We start from the raw sequence: 24,399 nt of genomic DNA on the forward strand, positions 1-24,399 counted from the left end.
TATACTCTTTGAATTCCCAGTCAGACAATGGCACTGTATACCAGTAGTAAAAATTGTGGGTGCACGTAACCCCAATATATTCTTTGAATTACCAGTCAGAAACTGGCACTATATGGCAGTAGCAAGAAATGAGGGTATTTATAACCCCAATATATTCTTTGAATTCCCAGTCAGACAATGGCACTGTATACCAGTAGTAAAAATTGTGGGTGCACGTAACCCCAATATATTCTTTGAATTCCCAGTCAGAAACTGGCACTATATGGCAGTAGCAAGAAATGAGGGTATTTGTATTCCCAATATACTCTTTGAATTCCCAGTCAGACAATGGCACTGTATACCAGTAGTAAAAATTGTGGGTGCACGTAACCCCAATATATTCTTTGAATTCCCAGTCAGACACTGGCACTATATGGCAGTAGCAAGAAATGAGGGTATTTGTATTCCCAATATATTCTTTGAATTCCCAGTCAGACAATGGCACTGTATACCAGTAGTAAAAATTGTGGGTGCACGTAACCCCAATATATTCTTTGAATTACCAGTCAGAAACTGGCACTATATGGCAGTAGCAAGAAATGAGGGTATTTATAACCCCAATATATTCTTTGAATTCCCAGTCAGACAATGGCACTGTATACCAGTAGTAAAAATTGTGGGTGCACGTAACCCCAATATATTCTTTGAATTCCCAGTCAGAAACTGGCACTATATGGCAGTAGCAAGAAATGAGGGTATTTATAACCCCAATATATTCTTTGAATTCCCAGTCAGACAATGGCACTGTATACCAGTAGTAAAAATTGTGGGTGCACGTAACCCCAATATATTCTTTGAATTCCCAGTCAGAAACTGGCACTATATGGCAGTAGCAAGAAATGAGGGTATTTGTATTCCCAATATACTCTTTGAATTCCCAGTCAGACAATGGCACTGTATACCAGTAGTAAAAATTGTGGGTGCACGTAACCCCAATATATTCTTTGAATTCCCAGTCAGAAACTGGCACTATATGGCAGTAGCAAGAAATGAGGGTATTTGTATTCCCAATATACTCTTTGAATTCCCAGTCAGACAATGGCACTGTATACCAGTAGTAAAAATTGTGGGTGCACGTAACCCCAATATATTCTTTGAATTCCCAGTCAGACACTGGCACTATATGGCAGTAGCAAGAAATGAGGGTATTTGTATTCCCAATATACTCTTTGAATTCCCAGTCAGACAATGGCACTGTATACCAGTAGTAAAAATTGTGGGTGCACGTAACCCCAATATATTCTTTGAATTACCAGTCAGAAACTGGCACTATATGGCAGTAGCAAGAAATGAGGGTATTTATAACCCCAATATATTCTTTGAATTCCCAGTCAGACAATGGCACTGTATACCAGTAGTAAAAATTGTGGGTGCACGTAACCCCAATATATTCTTTGAATTCCCAGTCAGAAACTGGCACTATATGGCAGTAGCAAGAAATGAGGGTATTTGTATTCCCAATATACTCTTTGAATTCCCAGTCAGACAATGGCACTGTATACCAGTAGTAAAAATTGTGGGTGCACGTAACCCCAATATATTCTTTGAATTCCCAGTCAGACACTGGCACTATATGGCAGTAGCAAGAAATGAGGGTATTTGTATTCCCAATATATTCTTTGAATTCCCAGTCAGACAATGGCACTGTATACCAGTAGTAAAAATTGTGGGTGCACGTAACCCCAATATATTCTTTGAATTACCAGTCAGAAACTGGCACTATATGGCAGTAGCAAGAAATGAGGGTATTTATAACCCCAATATATTCTTTGAATTCCCAGTCAGACAATGGCACTGTATACCAGTAGTAAAAATTGTGGGTGCACGTAACCCCAATATATTCTTTGAATTCCCAGTCAGAAACTGGCACTATATGGCAGTAGCAAGAAATGAGGGTATTTATAACCCCAATATATTCTTTGAATTCCCAGTCAGACAATGGCACTGTATACCAGTAGTAAAAATTGTGGGTGCACGTAACCCCAATATATTCTTTGAATTCCCAGTCAGAAACTGGCACTATATGGCAGTAGCAAGAAATGAGGGTATTTGTATTCCCAATATACTCTTTGAATTCCCAGTCAGACAATGGCACTGTATACCAGTAGTAAAAATTGTGGGTGCACGTAACCCCAATATATTCTTTGAATTCCCAGTCAGAAACTGGCACTATATGGCAGTAGCAAGAAATGAGGGTATTTGTATTCCCAATATACTCTTTGAATTCCCAGTCAGACAATGGCACTGTATACCAGTAGTAAAAATTGTGGGTGCACGTAACCCCAATATATTCTTTGAATTCCCAGTCAGACACTGGCACTATATGGCAGTAGCAAGAAATGAGGGTATTTGTATTCCCAATATACTCTTTGAATTCCCAGTCAGACAATGGCACTGTATACCAGTAGTAAAAATTGTGGGTGCACGTAACCCCAATATATTCTTTGAATTACCAGTCAGAAACTGGCACTATATGGCAGTAGCAAGAAATGAGGGTATTTATAACCCCAATATATTCTTTGAATTCCCAGTCAGACAATGGCACTGTATACCAGTAGTAAAAATTGTGGGTGCACGTAACCCCAATATATTCTTTGAATTCCCAGTCAGAAACTGGCACTATATGGCAGTAGCAAGAAATGAGGGTATTTGTATTCCCAATATACTCTTTGAATTCCCAGTCAGACAATGGCACTGTATACCAGTAGTAAAAATTGTGGGTGCACGTAACCCCAATATATTCTTTGAATTCCCAGTCAGACACTGGCACTATATGGCAGTAGCAAGAAATGAGGGTATTTGTATTCCCAATATATTCTTTGAATTCCCAGTCAGACAATGGCACTGTATACCAGTAGTAAAAATTGTGGGTGCACGTAACCCCAATATATTCTTTGAATTACCAGTCAGAAACTGGCACTATATGGCAGTAGCAAGAAATGAGGGTATTTGTATTCCCAATATATTCTTTGAATTCCCAGTCAGACAATGGCACTGTATACCAGTAGTAAAAATTGTGGGTGCACGTAACCCCAATATATTCTTTGAATTACCAGTCAGAAACTGGCACTATATGGCAGTAGCAAGAAATGAGGGTATTTATAACCCCAATATATTCTTTGAATTCCCAGTCAGACAATGGCACTGTATACCAGTAGTAAAAATTGTGGGTGCACGTAACCCCAATATATTCTTTGAATTCCCAGTCAGAAACTGGCACTATATGGCAGTAGCAAGAAATGAGGGTATTTATAACCCCAATATATTCTTTGAATTCCCAGTCAGACAATGGCACTGTATACCAGTAGTAAAAATTGTGGGTGCACGTAACCCCAATATATTCTTTGAATTCCCAGTCAGAAACTGGCACTATATGGCAGTAGCAAGAAATGAGGGTATTTGTATTCCCAATATACTCTTTGAATTCCCAGTCAGACAATGGCACTGTATACCAGTAGTAAAAATTGTGGGTGCACGTAACCCCAATATATTCTTTGAATTCCCAGTCAGAAACTGGCACTATATGGCAGTAGCAAGAAATGAGGGTATTTGTATTCCCAATATACTCTTTGAATTCCCAGTCAGACAATGGCACTGTATACCAGTAGTAAAAATTGTGGGTGCACGTAACCCCAATATATTCTTTGAATTCCCAGTCAGACACTGGCACTATATGGCAGTAGCAAGAAATGAGGGTATTTGTATTCCCAATATACTCTTTGAATTCCCAGTCAGACAATGGCACTGTATACCAGTAGTAAAAATTGTGGGTGCACGTAACCCCAATATATTCTTTGAATTACCAGTCAGAAACTGGCACTATATGGCAGTAGCAAGAAATGAGGGTATTTATAACCCCAATATATTCTTTGAATTCCCAGTCAGACAATGGCACTGTATACCAGTAGTAAAAATTGTGGGTGCACGTAACCCCAATATATTCTTTGAATTCCCAGTCAGAAACTGGCACTATATGGCAGTAGCAAGAAATGAGGGTATTTGTATTCCCAATATACTCTTTGAATTCCCAGTCAGACAATGGCACTGTATACCAGTAGTAAAAATTGTGGGTGCACGTAACCCCAATATATTCTTTGAATTCCCAGTCAGACACTGGCACTATATGGCAGTAGCAAGAAATGAGGGTATTTGTATTCCCAATATATTCTTTGAATTCCCAGTCAGACAATGGCACTGTATACCAGTAGTAAAAATTGTGGGTGCACGTAACCCCAATATATTCTTTGAATTACCAGTCAGAAACTGGCACTATATGGCAGTAGCAAGAAATGAGGGTATTTGTATTCCCAATATATTCTTTGAATTCCCAGTCAGACAATGGCACTGTATACCAGTAGTAAAAATTGTGGGTGTATATAGCCCCAATTCTATTGCTAGGGGACTTGCAGGGTATTTCTGGGGTGAAGGTGGGGGGGCACACCGTTGGAACGGGTATCGGGGTATATATCGGGTATACGGGAATACACTGACAGTGTATTCCATTCAGGATCCTGGGAAAGCTGGGTTGCGGCGATTGAGCCCGTCAGTGCCACGTTACACTGACAAGCTTCTCCCTGGAATTTAGCTCTTACAAGAGCTGTTGGTTGTCTTCTCCTTCCTATCCTAGCCTGTCCCTGCCTACCCAGAATCTAAGCCCTAGCTAGCTGGACGGAAACCTCCGTCCTCGGTGAATTGCAAGCTCAGAATGACGCGAAGCTGGGCGTCGCTGTTCTTTTAAATTAGAGGTCACATGTTTTCGGCAGCCAATGGGTTTTGCCTACTTTTTTCAACGTCACCGGTGTCGTAGTTCCTGTCCCACCTACCCAGCGCTGTTATTGGAGCAAAAAAGGCGCCAGGGAAGGTGGGAGGGGAATCGAGTAATGGCGCACTTTACCACGCGGTGTTCGATTCGATTCGAACATGCCGAACAGCCTAATATCCGATCGAACATGAGTTCGATAGAACACTGTTCGCTCATCTCTAATAATGATGCCTCATACACATATTATTGTAGATAAAGCTCAGTACAAATAGTAGAGCAGGAAGCCGTCAGTTCTCTGCTCTACCATTCACACTGCAGTTGCTACTGTCTGTGACTTAGTATCATTGTGCCTGGCAATCCAAGCCAGGGACAGCACAGACCAGTGGGACTTTCTCCATGGCGAGTGCTTGGCAAATAACAGTTTAATTATTTTTTATGTCAAAATTTCTGTTTAGGAGGCACTAGTGGGGCATTTTACTGTGGAGGGGATATAATATGTAAGGTTAGGGTGTACAGTCCTATGAAAAAGTTTGGGCACCCCTATTAATCTTAATCATTTTTAGTTCTAAATATTTTGGTGTTTGCAGCAGCCATTTCAGTTTGATATATCTAATAACTGATGGACACAGTAATATTTCAGGATTGAAATGAGGTTTATTGTACTAACAGAAAATGTGCAATATGCATTAAACCAAAATTTGACCGGTGCAAAAGTATGGGCACCTCAACAGAAAAGTGACATTAATATTTAGTAGATCCTCCTTTTGCAAAGATAACAGCCTCTAGTCGCTTCCTGTAGCTTTTAATCAGTTCCTGGATCCTGGATAAAGGTATTTTGGACAAACAATTCAAGTTCAGTTAAGTTAGATGGTCGCCGAGCATGGACAGCCCGCTTCAAATCATCCCACAGATGTTCAATGATATTCAGGTCTGGGGACTGGGATGGCCATTCCAGAACATTGTAATTGTTCCTCTGCATGAATGCCTGAGGATTTGGAGCGGTGTTTTGGATCATTGTCTTGCTGAAATATCCATCCCCGGCGTAACTTCAACTTCGTCACTGATTCTTGAACATTATTCTCAAGAATCTGCTGATACTGAGTGGAATCCATGCGACTCTCAACTTTAACAAGGTTCCCGATGCCGGCATTGGCCACACAGCCCCAAAGCATGATGGAACCTCCACCAAATTTTACAGTGGGTAGCATGTGTTTTTCTTGGAATGCTGTTTCTTTTTGGACGCCATGCATAACGCCTTTTTTTTATAACCAAACAACTCAATTTTTGTTTCCAAAATGAAGCTGCCTTGTCCAAATGTGCTTTTTCATACCTCAGGCAACTCTATTTGTGGCGTACGTGCAGAAACGGCTTCTTTCTCATCACTCTCCCATACAGCTTCTATTTGTGCAAAGTGCGCTGTATAGTTGACCGATGCACAGTGACACCATCTGCAGCAAGATGATGCTGCAGCTCTTTGGAGGTGGTCTGTGGATTGTCCTTGACTGTTCTCACCATTCTTCTTCTCTGCCTTTCTGATATTTTTCTTGGTCTGCCACTTCTGGGCTTAACAAGAACTGTCCCTGTGGTCTTCCATTTCCTTACTATGTTCCTCACAGTGGAAACTGACAGGTTAAATCTCTGAGACAACTTTTTGTATCCTTCCCCTGAACAACTATGTTGAACAATCTTTGTTTTCAGATCATTTGAGAGTTGTTTTGAGTAGCCCATGATGCCACTCTTCAGAGGAGATTCAAATAGGAGATCAACTTGCAATTGGCCACCTTAAATACCTTTTCTTATGATTGGATACATCTGGCTATGAAGTTCAAAGCTCACTGAGGTTACAAAACCAATTTTGTGCTTCAGTAAGTCAGTAAAAAGTAGTTAGGGGAATTCAAATCAATAAAATGATAAGGGTGCCCATACTTTTGCACCGGTCAAATTTTGGTTTAATGCATATTGCACATTTTCTGTTAGTACAATAAACCTCATTTCAATCCTGAAATATTACTGTGTCCATCAGTTATTAGATATATCAAACTGAAATGGCTGTTGCAAACACCAAAATATTTAGAACAAAAAATGATTAAGATTAATAGTAGTGCCCAAACTTTTTCATAGGACTGTATTTACATGTTCAGTTCTTTCCATAGAACCACATATAACTATACATTTAAGCTGTGAGCAAACCTCTGGTTTACAGTTTAATAGCCACAAAACTCAGTCCGTGTGATGGCCAGATTTACCGGCCGAACAGTATGCTAATATAGGGACTACTAGCATTGTAGTTATATATGCCTTCCAGTGATATATTGTCGTATACAGATTATGGTACTAGTGGTCAACCTGACAAATGCAGCCTTTCAGTTCACTAAGAGGATACATATCACTATGAGACACAGCTGGGTCTAGACACATATCTCTAAAATGTCCTATTTGGGCAGTAACATCTTTACGTTTCTTTTACCATAGTTTACACAATTTTGGCTGCATCTTGGCTTCATCTGATAACCTAGCCTAATAGTGAACAATGCTAAGATTGACATTCCCATGACCTTGATAGATGGAACTACAGATGTCCTATAAAAGATTATACACAAAATATTATGTTACTGGAGAAAAGGTGAAAACATCTGAACAACTTACGCAAGGCCTTGATGGAAATCTGACAAGTCTTTCTGAGAAGCATGTAAGTACAGGATGGTCGTACCATGTGGACTTATCTCCCCATCCCATATAGTTCCTGTGGCCTGGGGTAAGAATAAGAAGATTATACTGTATACATCATTAGACAAGACTGCAAACCCAAGTGGACATCTTGGTTTACTTTACAACTATGGCTTCCTAGGGCTAAAAATCACAGACACAACTAGTGGTGGTATGATATCTAGTAAATGTATTAATAAAAGAGATAGCCCAAAAATATTACATTACATTCATACAATCTGAATGTGGGCCAGTTGCTTTAAACCCTCTGGCTTATGCAATCACAATTTGTTAAAATAATGGTAAAATAAGCAGGTTAGTTCTGCTGACAATAGTATATAGTATATACCTGGTGACAGGTGATCTCATGTCGAACAAACTGCTGAAGGAGCTGTCGGTGGACGACGTAACTGGGGTTTCTGCTCAGCATAGTTGCTCTCTAGGAATACATATATTTGAGGATTAAAGATATAATGTCATTGTACTGAAGAGTAACATTCCAAAAACCAAGGACTGGTACAAGGTGAATGCACAATGTAGTAAAGCTTACAGGACCTATTTTACCTCCTGTGAAAACAAAGCACTGGGCATGTTGAAATTTAACATGTCTGATCCTTTCCAATGACTCAAATCTATTTTACCCTTCCTTGTTTTTTGACATTTCCACATTCCCGTCACTGTTCTCATAACCTACATGTAATTGAGCAATGGGTAAAGGCAAGGAATATCGAGCATAGTGGACTGTATGGAGATTTTGGATATTCCAAGAAATTCATGATACTAATATCTTAAGGTCAGGAAGGGATGATTTTCCTGTGGATCACAACACTTTATATTGCACACCTGGTTCTAGCTTTCAATGAGTCCTTAGGATATGGTCACACACTTCTGCAGCCACGTGTGACTTAATATCCATTTGTCAACGGTGACCACTATCAACATGAGTTGAAGGTAATACCCCCGATGTCATATTCCTTCAGTCACTGTCCACTGCAAACAACCAAGGAATCAGATGCAATTGCTAGACAGTGTGACAATACCCATATGGTAGATTTACACTACCGATATTTAATGTACGTTACGCTCATCCATCACAGGATGACAGCAATGCACATTAATAATTGTAATATGAATATACACTTGTCTCCAATGCTCCGGTGTCTCCCAGCGCAGGCCATTGATTGACCTCAGTGGTCACGTGCGGCAGGGACTTCCGCAGGACTGGACTGCGCTGGAAAACATCAGAGCATGGAGGATAGGTGAGGCCTCATATTAAGAAAGTGGTTATCCCAGACAACCCCTTTAATTTTAAGTGGCACTCAGACATTAATGATTTAAGGGGGCACACAGGGCATTATTAATTAGAGTAATTATTTATTGAGGGGCACTATTATGTAAAGAGGGCACTTGGCGGTATTATTAATATCTTGGGAATTTTTATAATACAAATCTTATAACTGGGGTAGCAGCAAAATAGGGATGTTGTGTACGTGAGGACAATATGGGTTGGGTGCCTAGAAAATGGAGGCACCAAAGATGTCTGTGCTACAAACTTTACAGAGACAAGTCACAGCTGGAAGAAGTGTACCTGGCGTTTCAGATGGGAGAGACAAGAAATGTGAACAATCACAGGGAGTAACGTCACCTATAAGCAACTACATTGTTCTTGTACTTTATTTACCTAAAAGGTCTTTACAGATCTGTATAGAGCCGGTATACAACACTATATGGTCATCGTATAATGATGATATCAGTATGGCATGTTCTTACCTTCTTGTGTGTGAGAAGGAATTGCAGGTGGCACTGCCCTCTGTCTGGATACGTCTCTGTCCGTGGTTCCAGATGATACCAGCGATCCTCCTTACACTTCAGGTCCTAAACACAATGAAATCACAGTTTTATGTTCATTCTTCTACAATAAAAATGTATGTAGTAATATCCTGATGCCAGTCTTACCCGCAGTCGTAGAACGATATTGCCTAGAAAGTCATCTTGACCTTTGTCCTTACGAGCTTCCTTAAATATCCTAAATTTCAATGTGCAGGTGTTAGATATAGAAGAAGAACATCTACATCTAGCCTTTATCGTCTGTCCCTTTATTTAAGCCATTGAAAGCCCAAGCAGAAGAAGTGAATGGTCTATAGGAGTAACATAGCTTGAAGCTCCTTGAAGATAATAAAGGCAGCATGTCCTTCACTAAGGAGAAGATACAACACCAATAAAAGTTAGCTTCTCACCTCTTCAATCCATGCAAGTCTGTCAACTCTCCGAGCTTGGACCTGACAGATTCCACATCATCTGAATCCCTTTGACAACAGATAAAACAATGTGATTAAGGTATGGAAGATGGAGACATTACCGTGTGTATAATAATGTAGAACAGAGCCTCGCGACATCCGCCTGAAGACACTCCCGACATTTTGGCAGAATACATGTGTAAAGAATACACGTGTAAAAATAAAGCGTCAAAAAATGCATCACATTTTTTGGCGCGTATATTACACGTGTAAAAAATGTCATTGAAGTCAATGGGAGTCTTATTTTTACAAGTCTATTCTTTACATGTGTATTCTGCCAAAATGAGCGCGCGTTTACTCCGTGTGAATGGACCCTTAAAGTGACCCAGAATTCACGATGCCCTCTGCAGGCTATTTTGCCTGTGAATGCAAATTATTACTTACCACATATCCATCTGAAAGCGTGCATGTCCTATGTCATCCACTTCCCTGAAAAAAGCAGTAAATTGGATTAAAGCCTTTTTATTATCTTTTTCAGGATAAGCTGCCATGTGAGTTTACATGTGGAGTAACTATTTTTGACCATTACATTTATAAGGCCCCTTCACACGGCGTAAGCATGCCGCTCATTTAGACCTGTATACGCGAGAGCTTCAAAACACATCTAATTCACTTCAATGGGAGTGCGCGTGAAGCCGGCTTTACGCGCGCTCTCATTGAAGTGAATGGGATGTGTTTTGAAGTGCTCGCGTGTACGGGTCTAAATGAGCGGCATGCTTACGCGGTTTGAAGGGGCCCTTAATTCTGCATTTTTAAGCAGTTATCCCCACTGCAGGCTCTTAATCTCGGTTCTTCAAGAGCTGGTGGGTAGAAGATAGTTGCTATGATTCTGTTCCCTATCTAGAACCATTCAGGTCAATATAGAGAAATGCTGAACAATACTGATGTAAATAAAGCACTTGGGGTGATATAGAACACTTATTATTAGCTTACTATTGCATGGACTAATATATGATATGCTACTGTATGTGCATAGGAAGAACATTCCCTGGTGGTATAAAGTGGCAGTGCACCTTGTTAATATTTAGCTCACACATGCTAATAGTGAAGGAAAGGTATAGAATAGATTATGGAAAAACAGAAGGATAGAAATACAATACACATGTATCTATCAAATGCATCATTCCATGTGGAACAGTTCAGATTACATCCAAGCGCTAGATACATTATTTACAGTAATAAAAAAAATCAGGTACTTACATTATAAAGGTTTCATTCCATACAGGATTTAAGGTCTGAACCTTGACCTGTGTCTTGTGTGTCTGATCTTCAGGTAGGGTATTCCGGACCACCGCTTTCTGCTTCTGCTTCCGGTCAGGATTGGGGCTACTGTCCCTGGACTGAGCGTCAGCTCGGGTCTCGATGCCCAGCATGCAGTAGGGATCACTGAAACCTTGACATACAAGCAAGCAACACAGTTAAAAGGCCAAATAAGAAATGGAGACTACAAATATAATACATGTATGTTCTCTTACCACTAACATCCTTTCCAAGAATTCCCTTAGCTTGTTTCACCGTAACTTTCACACAGATAATCGGGGGCTATAAGAGAAGACAAATACTCTAGTTTATTCCAAATGTCCCCAACATTTTTATCTAGGCCCGAGAGGAAAAATACATTTGTAAATAATGTTTATGCGTAGTATTCCTTCCTTTCTCTGCTTCATTTTCTGTAATTGAGGTATCATGCAATGTCAAGTCTTATTATTAAAGGGGCTCTATCAGCAAAATCATGCTGATAGAGCCCCACATATGCGTGAATAGCCTTTAAAACGGCTATTCAGGCACCGTAAATGTTATATTAAACTACCCCCCAGTTTTAAAATAAAACCCTAAAAAAGAATGTTATCTACTTACACATCGTGCACGCTGGGCATTCAGGGAGTGTCTTCTTCTTCATCCATGCCTCTTCTTCCTCCGATGTCCTCCGGTCCCATCCTCCTCCGGCGCTCGCGAACTGACACGGATATAAAAAAATGGCCTGGGCGCATGCGGCTTCTACTACGGCTACTGCGCATGCGCCCAGGCCATTTTTTTTTATCCGTGTCAGTTTGCGAGCACGGATAACGGATAACGAGGAGGACGGGACCCGAGGACATCGGAGGAAGAAGAGGCGTGAATGAAGAAGACGGCGCACCCTGAATGCCCGCCCAGCGTGCACGATGTGTAAGTAGATCACATTCCTTTTTAGGGTTTTATTTTAAAACTGGGGCGGTAGTTTAATATAACTTTACCAGTGCCTGAATAGCCTTTTTTTTTTAAAGGCTATTCACGCATATGTGGGGCTCTATCAGCATGATTTTGCTGATAGAGCCCCTTTAATAAAAAATGGTGTTTCTATTTTTAAAAACATTACTCATGTTTACATGCAAATATCTGATCAAATTGGTTTTATGTAAAATTCACTTTTTTTTCCAATGGAAGTATCAGACATATTTGAGCACAAGACATAGATTCATGACAAAAAGATATAAACCATAAACCATGGAGATATTTTAGTATTTCACTTCTCCTGGACCAAGTTGCATAGATAAAGGCGTTGCAGAGGTAGCATCCAGGTCATGGTGCCTAAGGGTGAACTGGGACCCAAGAACGTAAAGTTGCACCTTTACCACAAAGTTACCCAACATAAGTAAATCATTCCATGTATGGCCAACTTATTAGCTACGTGATTCCCAACAGCTTGTACTTAGTCATACACCATTATATATGTACACATCATTAGTTATATGACCTTTCTACAAAACCTACACGTCTCCATGCATTATATGAAGTCACCAGCATGGCAAAGATTCTGCAGATTTACCTCCAGACTTTTTACACTTTCAAGTATGGCATTGTGCTCTGCAGGATCCATGTTGAAGGCCTGAAAGAGATACAGATGAGATTTTTTTTTTCATTTAGGAAAGCTAGGGTATATTTTACACATGGCTGATATATACAGGCTCAATTTTTTGGGTGGAAGATGTAGTAGAATGAATTACAGCAGCAGCAAAGTAGATGAGATTTAAAGCGCACCTCCAGTTAGATACAACTTTACATCAATGAATACCGTAATGCAGGTGAATATACAAAGCTTTGTGATATATCTTATTAAGGAGATCTATTGCTTTCTCTATTTTTCATGCTGAGTTACTTTTTCATGCAAGTCTATAGAGAAGGGAGGGGGGAGAAGAAGTTGCGGATCACAGATCAAAGGTCACACAGGAAAGTTATGTTCACTATTTCCCTAACTAGCTGTACAACTCTATATAAGTGGCTAGTGTCTAGTGGTATTGGTGGTGGTAGACTCCCTTCTAGAACTACTACATAATTTTAACAATTCGGGTTCAGACCCGAATATTATTATACGTGACATTCTTTATTGCACTTCAGGAATTATCTACCACTTGTACAGTTTATAGTTATTATCGGCATCCCTACTTGCTATCCAGTTAAAGAGGCCCTCCAGAGCTCTGATACTAATGATCTAGCCTTAGACCAGCAGCATAGGTTCCATGCAATACTTTATATAAATATATATATATATATATATATATATATATATATATATATATATAAATATTCATTGCCTGGTTCTACTACAAACTACGGCTGATTGTTGGGGGTCTCATCTGCAGAGTGGCCAGACTACGTACAAACCTTTTCAAATATACTGTACATACAGATGTAGCATTTGTTAATATGACCAGCAGATTGCGGTTGTGTGACCTGGCTGCAAAGTTGTGCTCCAACAAATTCATTTGAATTGCCAGGCAGCGGTTCTTCCTCCTGCTTTGATGCTAAATTCAAAGAGTCCAAATGTAAAGCACCATGGAATTAATGGTGCTATATAAATAAATAATAATAATAATAATAATAATAAAGAGTCTATTCACAGGAGGGGCATCACCAGCAATAATGTCAGCCGCTCTACTAAGAATTTTTTTTTATTAATCATTGCCACCAATGTTTTTAATGCTATCCCTGTATTGTGACATTATAGTGTCACGTCACAGGTATAGATAATAGCTATGATGTTATGCTACTCACATTGATGCCAACATTTTTTTAAGCTGTAGACAATAGGAAGTGGGTGGGAGTAAGATACTGCCTGTCAATTCATTTGAATTGCTAGGCAGTTCCTAGTAAGGCTTTTAACACGGCAGGGCAGCAAGGCGATAAAAGTTATGTTAACGAATGACATATCTGTATACAGTCTAGTGTCCCTTGCTATTGCCCATTACAAGATTTTAGCAGCAGACACTAGCTAAACCGTCACAAATCTGTTAAAATTTCCATTGATTTCAATGGGATTTTATCTTGTGTCCAATAGTGTTTGTTATATACCCAATCCATCACATATCCGTTTTTGTTTTGTTTTTTTTGCAGAGAAAATATTCTACATGCAGTTATATTGTGTCCATTAAAAAAAGAATTCATGATGGATGTCAGGCATCTGTTATTTTTTAACATTGAAGTTTATGGGTAACAGATTTGTAATGGACAGTAACTGATATGATTCTCTTTTAACGCTCCCCTTCTTCCCGTATTTCCCCTACAATGATATGGCCTCTTACCACTTGCAGGTATTCATATAGCTGCTCATTATCAGATATGTGGTCTGGTTCTGAAGTCCCGATTCTGTGTATGATGGTATACAGAGCTTCTCCATATAATAGATTGCGCTGTATGAACAGTTAATCATTTGTTAGAACGATGACAAACCGGGGATACAGATCATTATATAACTTCATGCATATTTTTGTTAGATCAACTAAACTGAAAAACTGGGTGTAAAAACATAGTAACGCTAGGTTCCCACTAGTGTTGCATTGTCATTGTTCAGGTCCGTTGAAGCAGGGGACCGCTAAAACATCTATTACAGGTGGAGCCTGACAGATTCCATTGACTATAATGGGGTCCATTGGGTGTCTGTCATTTTTAACCATAAAGCAGTAGAGGACTCTGGCGCAGATGCAGTGGCGTAACTAGCAATGGTAGGGCCCCTTAGCGAACTTTTGATATGTGGCCCCTATGGGGCCTTGATCTGTAGTCTGTTCACGTCACATGTGCCACAATTACTAAAGGGTAAAGGCTTCTTAATAATTGTGAAGTACATCAGGTAATCTGTACATCAAATACTGAAATCTACTCCAGCAAGGAGATACAGTTGATTTCAGATGTTGCTTATCCCAGTTTTGTGGTGTAAGTAATATTATATGTGCCAAGCCATGAAAGCCCTGCCTTATCCCTGTCCATGCCCCACCAGTTTTTGAGAAAATGGTATGAGGGGCAAATTAGAATTTTAAAAAACGCTCAATTTGTCTTCCAAAACTGGCACTTTTGTTGGCATTTTCTTAATCGTAAAAAAATGTCATACCTATAGCATAATGTAGTTCGCAAAAGTACAAAACACAATACAAAAAAATCACTAAATAAAGTTTTGTAGACTTGAGTCTATTGACGGATTCTGGATCCATGAAAATGGAAAAATATTTTTGACGGTCTATCAAAATGGACTGTGAAACAAACGGACATATGAATAGACACATTGACATCAATCTGTTCTAAAATGGCCATCTGACGATCATTACAAAAAGGGCCATTACGGGGCTGTTTTTGGTGTCAGTGTGAGTGAGGCTTGGTTCACATCTGCAATCCGGGGGTCCTCTTGCTATCTCCCCAAACGGAAACCTAACTCGCTTTAAAAAACGGTTACTCACGGAAATCCGTGAACCCCATAGACTATAATAGGGTCTGTGTGGTTTCTACTAAGTTTCCTCCTGAAAAAGGCGAAAAATGCAGAGAGAAAAGCATTGCTTGCTTTTCTCTCCGCAATTTTCATACGGAGAGGGGAACAGAATCCCCGAACACAGTACAAGGGCTGGTGTGAACCCAGCCTAAGGCCTAAATCTAGTTTACAGTTGACAATTTAATCTCAAAAATCAAATGAAAGTATCTTCAGACACCAACGTCAGTAATGATATTTATGGCTGAGGGTGAAAGAAGACTTTAACCACTTCAGTACCGGGCCAATTTGTGGTCCAGGACCAGACACATTTTATGTTTATTATGTATGTGCGGTTTTGAGGTCTGTAAAATTTTTCTCGTATGTCTTAGTCAACTAATTTTTGCGTCTTTTTTCGGGGACACATAGGGCTTTATTTTTATGTTATTTTTATTTTCAAATCTGTTTTAATTTTTTTTATATCCGGGAAAATATAAACAAAATAGGAGGGAAATTGTGTCTGGTTTTCAATTTATAATTTTTTTTTTATTTAATAACACAAAGTGTCACTGAAAAACTTTATAATATAGTTTTTCCTCTCCGTTACGGTAATTTTTATTTTGTATGGTGTCGTCGGGGGTGGGGCTATAACCTTTAATAACGGCGTTTTATTAGCGTATTATTTATTTATTTTTTTATTATTATTTTATTTACATTTTCTTAAAACTTTTTTGTTATATTTTTTTTTTTTTTTCCCAGATTGTGTCCCCATAAGGTGATAAGAGACCTTTGGGGACATCTGATCACTTTTTTTTTTTTGTACTTGAGGCTGATTTCTCCTATAACTGAGGCTGCTACATTTAATCTCAGTTACAGGAGGAATACAACCTCTTGCACACTGCTACATGGTATACAGAGCTGATCTGAGTCCTGTAGGACCCAGAAGCTCTGGCAGGACACAGCGATCGAGATAGCAGAGCAGGTAATAAATCTGCCCTGCTATCTCTCTGGGAGCTCCGGCTGAAGTTACAGCCGGCTCCTAGTGAAAGCAGCTGAACGATCTTGTGCAGCTGCTGTGTTCTGGCTTGGACGTACAGGTACGTCCTGGCAGAACTAGACAACCACTATCCGGACGTATATAGTCTATGGGCGGTCCGGAAGTGGTTAAAGAATGCGGACAGTTCCCTCAAATAGCAGAGAAGGTCAAAATATTTGACTGTGAAGTGTTTCATATGTCTCTAACCTGTACAGATGGAGAAACTGGTTTGTTTTCGGCCTCCTTTGTTGATTTTTTCTCCGAAGGACGTTGTGAGCCCCGTTTTCCATATCTGGCCTATGTCAAAACAGTCCACAGATAAAAAATAATGTAAAACAACAAGTAATAGAGTATATACAAGTAAACGACTAGGCCTTCATTCTGGTCACATGAAATTTGCAGTAATATTATTGCTGTTGCGTCACCTCAATATCTCCCTTTGGAGGAAAAAATTGCAGAGGACACAAACTCAGGGCTCGTTCACATCTGCGCCCCGGTCTCCGTTCTGCAGGTTTCCGTTTCCTGCACAAAACAGAGCAGGAGACGGAAACCTGCAGGAGTCTCTCACCCATTCATTTGAATGGGTGAGAAAGCTGTCTGGCCGTGAGCGGCGGTGAGTGTCTTATGCTCTCTGCCGTGAAACCGGTTTTTTTTAATACGGACACAGAGTCGGACATGCAGTACTCTGTGTCCGGATTTTAAAAAACGGTTTCGCGGTGGAGAGCATAGAACGCTCACCACCGCTCACAGCTGGACCCGGTGTGTGGTTTCCATCTTCTCGCATGCAGAAGACGGAAACCACAGAACGGAGTGCCGAATGCAGGTGTGAACCTAGCGTTAGAGACCATTGGAGACAATTGCACAGAGCCTTTCAATCCGTTTCCTCTGCGGAAATACTGACTGACGCTAGGTTCACGCCTGCGTTCAGCACTCCGTTCTGTGGTTTCCGTTTTCTGCATGCAAGAAGACGGAAACCACAGACCGGGTCCGGCCGTGAGCGGCGGTGAGCGTTTTATGCTCTCCGCCGCGAAACCGTTTTTTTAAATCAGGACACAGAGTACTGCATGTTCGACTCTGTGTCCGGATTAAAAAATCCGGTTTCACGGCGGAGACCATAAAACACTCACCGCCGCTCACGGCCGGACAGCTTTCTCACCCATTCAAATGAATGGGTGAGAAAGAGTCTTGCAGGTTTCCATCTCCTGCCTCTGTTTTGTGCAGGAAACGCAGATGTGAACGAGCCCTTAATGCACATATGAAAACTTTTTGATTGTTGCAACAGCAACTCAGACTATTTTTCTAATATCTCTGGTCTATGAAGATACAATATTACTGCTACCTACCTCTCTCCGTGTAAATCGGTGAGGACCAGAGGAAGAGTCCATCTGTAAGAGAAAAACATACATAATGCACACTAAGTAAAAAAACGCAAAAAAAGCCAAATGCCAATTATAATGCACCCTCATTTGGCCAACAGGTATTCCCCCAATTCAACATGCTAAGCTTGGCCAAGAAAGCCAGTTTTGTCAATGGGAAATAGGAATAAGTCTCTGCCATGTACTTCTCCCAAAGGAACAAACGATCAGGCATGTTGAAATCCAACATGTGTAATCCTTCTTTTCTCCTATATCTGTTGTCAGGTCAAATGTGGGGACACCCCAAAGTATATGATTGGCCAAAATCAGTGGGTTTGGCTGATGTTAGTCTCAAGTGTATGGGCATCTTAAAGGGGTTGGAAAAAGTTGACAATTCATCGCCTATAATTATAAGTTGCTGATCAATAAGAGTCTTACCATTGGGACCACCAGTCAAGAATGGAGCAGCAAACCCATTGATCCCTATTGGGACTTCCAGATTAGCCAAGTATTGTAAGGGCTATCTCCTGCCATCTAATAGGGATGCATGAAGCAGCAATGCGACTATACAACCCTCATTTTCATGATCAGTCAGGGCCCAGTGATCAAACCTTCACTAGTCAGGATCTCATAAGATTTCCTTTGAATAACTGGTTATCGTGATCCAACTACTGTAATTCCTAAGCACATGAACACACTTCTATAGGATAGGAAAAAAGTGTCTGCCAGCGGAGAACATCAGGACACACGCAAAGATCCTTGGAATAGAGCACTGATGAGTAGGCCCAGACAGGGCTCCATTCACTTTCATGGGACTTCTTCAATAGAAATCTCCAGCACTACCATAGAAAAGGACCATGTGGACCACCACTGCTGCAATCACGTGGGGCCCGATTCACATGATCACTGGAGATCCCAGCAGTCTGACCCCAATGATCAGACATTTATCTTGTGGATAAGAGATCTTTAGTGGAAGTCCCCTTCAATGAATGCTGTATTGTATTGCTGGAGGCCTAGATAAGGCAAGATATTAGCAACTTTGTACATAGAGATAATGCGCTGTGGGCTTCTCCTGTGTCACTCCCTGGCCTCTAAACAAGGGGGCTGTACTCCATCATAGCCATCATAATGTGCACATACTCTACATTACTGCTGTACAGAAATTGCAAGAAGGAAGAGTGTTCCCTCAAATCGGCCACCCCAGAAAAGGTTTTAAATTTTTTTTAAAAACACACAGTGACACAATCTTCATGATTCGGGCTCTAAATGTCGCCACATTGGACTTGAAATGAAACAACTGAGATGCAATTGAAGTGTATACTTTTAAGTTTTCCTTTCCTTTATTTTTTTTATTTTTTTTTTACTTATTTCCTGTCCTAGACTTGAACCTAGGATCTCTGATCTCCAGTGCAAAGTGCTGCATCATATTGTAGCACATCACATATAGGCTTCCTATGTGTAATAATGAACGGTAGTTAGGAGCAGCCCTGGTTGCGGGGTGGGGTTTCCGAGGGGGGAGGGGCTATCCTGAGGGGTTAAGCTACTGCAGTATTTTTCGACTCCTGCAGTTAGTCCTAGGTCTTGGCTGTGGACAGTGGCGTAACGATTGCGTTTTCAGTGGGTGCGACCAGGCCCGGTCAAGGCGGTTTTAACAGAGAAAAAAACACCAGACCTTATAGTAATGAGGGTCCCCTCAGCTGACCCGGATTAAATGAGACAGTCCGCCATTTTGGTTCTGTTCTGTAGGCAAGTCGCAATTTAAACTCTATCTACGTCCTTAGGGCCTAACAGATATCAGCATCGTGCCCCACCACTCAGTCTTTGACTGATAATACGAGATGAGTAAATTGAAGCTGCAGAAGTGGAATTTGATCCGAATTTCGGGAAATAGTCGATTCACATCAAATCTGGATTTCCTCATGTCTTGTGTTAATGAATCACACTTTTTCTAAAAATGTTGATCTGTTCTTACGCGGCGGCGTAAACCGAATTTCGACGTAAGTCGGAAACATACCATACGATGTGGTTCAGCACTTCCTGTCTCAACCCTTTTAATAAAGCCTCCTTTCTGATCCCAAAACAGTAGCAACAACCTCCATTTCACCACACACAATTCAAATGACCACCCTTGTATCACCTAACAGATTTTTGCATCCCCTTATCAGTTATTCTAGTTATAGTTATTATAGCGCTTCCTTATGTATAATAGTCCCTGCTCATAAATAATAATACACCCTTCTCAGTAATAGATCCTTATAAATGATAGTCCCTGCTTATAAATAATGCCCCGTATCAGTAATAGTCCCCCCTTAAATAATATCTCCCTCATCTGTAATAGTTCCTCCTTATCAATAACAGTCACACCTTAAAAATAATACTGTCCCCTTATAAATAGTTCCCCCTTATTAACTAACTCTCTGAGAAATAATAGTTACCCTTGTAAATAATAGTCCCCATTATCACTAACAGTCCCCTTACATATAATATTTCCCCCTATATAAAATAGCCCACTTTATAAATAATAGCCCACTTAACAATTATATACCCCTTATAAATAGTTCTGCTCTTATAAATATCTCCTTCACTGAAATCTTACATATACAGTGTTGGCCAAAAGTATTGGCACCCCTGCAATTCTGTCAGATAATACTCATTTTCTTCCAGAAAATGATTGCAATCACAAATTCTTTGGTATTAATATCTTCATTTAATTTGTCTTCAATGGAAAACCACAAAAAGAATTGTCAAAAAGCCAAATTGGATATAATTCCATACCAAACATAAAAAGGGGGTGGACAAAAGTATTGGCACTGTTTGAAAAATCATGTGATGCTTCTCTACTTTGTGTAATTAACAGCACCTGTTACTTACCTGAGGCACCTAACAGGTGGTGGCAATAACTAAATCACACTTGCAGCCAGTTGAAATGGATTAAAGTTGACTCAACCTCTGTCCTGTGTCCTTGTGTGTGCCACATTGAGCATGGAGAAAAGAAAGAAGACCAAAGAACTGTCTGAGGACTTGAGAAGCAAAATTGTGAGGAAGCATGAGCAATCTCAAGGCTACAAGTCCATCTCCAAAGACCTGAATGTTCCTGTGTCTACCGTGCGAAGTGTCATCAAGAAGTTTAAAGCCCATGGCACTGTGGCTAACCTCCCTAGATGTGGACGGAAAAGAAAAATTGACGAGAGATTCCAAAGCAAGATTGTGCGGATGGTGGATAAAGAACCTTGACTAACATCCAAACAAGTTCAAGCTGCCCTGCAGTCCGAGGGTACAACAGTGTCAACCCGTACTATCCGTCGGCGTCTGAATGAAAAGGGACTGTATGGCAGGATACCAGGAAGACCCCACTTCTTACCCAGAGACATAAAAAAGCCAGGCTGGAGTTTGCCAAAACTTACCTGAGAAAGCCAAAAACGTTTTGGAAGAATGTTCTCTGGTCAGATGAGACAAATGTAGAGCTTTTTGGGAAAAGGCATCAACATAGAGTTTACAGGGAAAAAAAAAGAGGCCTTCAAAGAAAAGTACATGGTCCCTACAGTCAAACGTGGCGGAGGTTCCCTGATGTTTTGGGGTTGCTTTGCTGCCTCTGGCACTGACTGCTTGACCGTGTGCATGGCATTATGAAGTCTGAAGACTACCAACACATTGTGCAGCATAATGTAGGGCCCAGTGTGAGAAAGCTGGGGCTCCCTCAGAGGTCATGGATCTTCCAGCTGGACAATGACCCAAAACACACTTCAGGTCAGCACTAGAAAATGGTGGTGAGAGAAAGCACTGGAGACTTGTAAAGTGGCCAGCAATGAGTCCAGATCTGAATCCCATAGAACACCTGTGGGGGAGGAGGAGAGATCTCTTGATGGCAGTTTGGAGAAGGCCCCCTTCACATCTCAGGGACCTGGAGCAGTTTGCCAAAGAATGGTCTAAAATTCCAGCAGAGCCTTGTAAGAAACTCATTGATGGTTACCGGAAGCGGTTGTTCGCAGTTATTATGTCTAAAGGTTGTGCTACCAAGTATTAGGCTGAGGGGGCCAATACTTTTGTCCGGCCCATTTTTGGAGTTTTGTGTAAAATGATCAATGATTTGACTTTTTTTTTCATTCCCTTTTGTGTTTTTTCATTGCAAGCAAAATAAATGAAGATATTAATACCAAAGAGTTTGTGCTTGTAATCATTTTCTGGAATAAACTGAGTATTATCTGACATAATTGCAGGGGTGCCAATACTTTTGGCCAACACTGTATGCTGACTATCTAGCTTTACTGAGTATGTCCCCAATATTGACATCTCCTATAGTACTGTATCTGCCCCAATAGTTCATGCACAGGACTGTATGGGGAAAGACATGGCCATGGAGCACTAAACGTTAACAAACTTAGGGTGCATTCACACTACGTAATGCCAGCGTGTATCACAGCCGTACACGCCGGCGCTACAGCAGGTCTGCCGAACACTACCCATTCATTTCTATGGGGAGCGCTTGCATGCCGGCTCCCATAGAAATGAATGGGAAGTGTTCGGCAGACCTGCTGTAGCGCCGGCGTGTACGGCTGTGATACACGCTGGCGTTACGTAGTGTGAATGCACCCTTAGGGTTATTCAGTTTAGAGAAAAGACGTCTATGGGGAGATCTAATAACAATGTACAAATACATGAAGGGACAATACAAAGAACTTTCTAAGGATCTTTTTACTCCTAGGCCAGTGACAGTGACAAGAGGACATCCTCTACGTCTGGAGGAGAGAAGGTTTCACCAGAAACATAGAAGGGGATTCTTCACAGTAAGAACAGCGAGACTATGGAACTCTCTGCCCCAGGAAGTGGTGATGGCGGATTCACTGAACAAGTTCAAAGAGGGCCTGGATGCCTTTCTTGAAGAGAAAAATATAACAGGTTATGGACTCTAGGTTTTAAAGAGCACCTTTCATGGTCTGGGGCACAGGCAGTTCTATATAGTGCTGGAAAGCCGACAGTGCGCTGAGTTCAGCGCACTGTCGACTTTCCCGATCTGTGCCCCGGGTGAAGAGCTAGCGGTCTCGGTGCTGTAGCTCTTCACAGTCAGAAGGGCGTTTCTGACACTCTGTCAGGAACGTCCTTCTATACAAGCAGCCCCAATAGCTGCAATACTTCAGTATTGCAGTGCATTGCTCCTGTCTTATTCAGTAGCTGGCCTACAAGTATCTTCCACAGAAACATGTTGAAATACAGACTTCATGTCAATCTCACTGGCCTTCCCCAATATCCACTGTAAGAAGACAGGCGGAGGCCCATGTTAGTTTGACCCAATTTGATCTAATGAATATAGTCAGACTGGGACAACCTGAGCTGGTGGTCACCTTCTCCAGAAAGCCATATAGACATAGGAACTGATTTTATGGTACATACACTCTTCATACAAAGTGCAATAAACTTATTATAAAAATATACAAATGAAAAAATGAGCAATAATGGGAAAATGAATAAGTTACCTGTGAGTCTTTATTTTCGGGTGGTGAATCATCACTAGAGAAGTCTGGAGAGTCCAGGGAATCCATATGTAATCCTAAAATGTTCTATAGACTCGATTTCATTGGGCCTAGTCCTGCCCAAATATCCAATGTACTGTCACCGGTCTAATAAATAGTTGCGATCAGTCACCCTCACACAAGGCTACACATCTAAGTCTTGTTTTCAATGACTAGAGTCTTCCAGGCTCTTCAGGACATGTGCACCCCACCTCCCTCCATGATGGCCATATACTGGGTTCTCACAATAATCTTATTTCTGGCAGCTCTGGTCCTCGCTCTTCTAGTGTCTCTCATCATGTTACAGTTTCAAAGAGGAAACCACAACTTTATCTGTTGCGAGGAAGTGAAGCAGTATGTGTATGATATATCGGACTGACATAGACTTCACAGGGGAGGAGGAATGCCCCAAATCACCTTAACCCCTCATAGTCAACCAATAGGAAAGAAACAAAACCCAACCTAGAATCTGGCTGGGGTTAAATACAAGTAGTGGGATGTACATACAATTGCCACAGTAGATGCAAATACTGTACAAAGGTTATCTCTGCCATCACAAAAATATATATGTAAATTATGTTATGAGACAAATATGGCAAAGACAGGGAACATGAAGACGTGAAAAAACTCAAGGCAGCAACAATATCCAGGAACAAAGCTGCGGTCAAAATCAGAATCAGTAGCAAAAACTCTATGGCAGCCCCCGTACACCAACAATCATTGTTCATGTATGGTAGATGTGCTCTATTCCAATGGGGTGCAGACTCTGGAACTGAGCCCACACTATTTACAGTGGGTACCAGCTGGACTGGAAACGTAGGTAACTTAATCCAGTTCATTTATATTGATGACTTTTATTCTATCTTTTGGTCACACGATTTTCTATTGCTTTTCTTTCCTTAGAGGGAATCTGTATGAACATGCAGTCAATCTGCAGGCAGCATGTTATAAGGCAGGAGGAGCAGAGCAGATTGATATACAGTATGT

The 24,399-nt window shown here is 40.8% G+C and overlaps 1 protein-coding gene across 1 annotated transcript in view; it reads right to left on the reverse strand.

The window, feature by feature from the left end:
• UNC13D (unc-13 homolog D) overlaps positions 1 to 23,442 on the reverse strand; it is a 72,289-nt gene extending 48,847 nt beyond the window's left edge. Inside the window, exons 1-13 of the mRNA XM_075279090.1 lie at positions 23,377 to 23,442; positions 17,894 to 17,935; positions 16,758 to 16,847; positions 14,364 to 14,471; positions 12,611 to 12,670; positions 11,280 to 11,346; positions 11,005 to 11,197; positions 10,189 to 10,233; positions 9,745 to 9,813; positions 9,464 to 9,533; positions 9,278 to 9,382; positions 7,857 to 7,946; positions 7,448 to 7,551 (exon numbers count right to left, since the gene is read on the reverse strand). Coding sequence (XP_075135191.1) covers positions 7,448 to 7,551; positions 7,857 to 7,946; positions 9,278 to 9,382; positions 9,464 to 9,533; positions 9,745 to 9,813; positions 10,189 to 10,233; positions 11,005 to 11,197; positions 11,280 to 11,346; positions 12,611 to 12,670; positions 14,364 to 14,471; positions 16,758 to 16,847; positions 17,894 to 17,935; positions 23,377 to 23,442 — 1,109 coding nt within the window. The remainder of the gene's footprint in view (positions 1 to 7,447; positions 7,552 to 7,856; positions 7,947 to 9,277; positions 9,383 to 9,463; positions 9,534 to 9,744; positions 9,814 to 10,188; positions 10,234 to 11,004; positions 11,198 to 11,279; positions 11,347 to 12,610; positions 12,671 to 14,363; positions 14,472 to 16,757; positions 16,848 to 17,893; positions 17,936 to 23,376) is intronic.
• Between the last annotated feature and the right edge of the window lie 957 nt (positions 23,443 to 24,399).

Source organism: Leptodactylus fuscus, chromosome 6 (assembly GCF_031893055.1).
Source record: "Leptodactylus fuscus isolate aLepFus1 chromosome 6, aLepFus1.hap2, whole genome shotgun sequence".
Taxonomy (NCBI): domain Eukaryota; kingdom Metazoa; phylum Chordata; class Amphibia; order Anura; family Leptodactylidae; genus Leptodactylus; species Leptodactylus fuscus.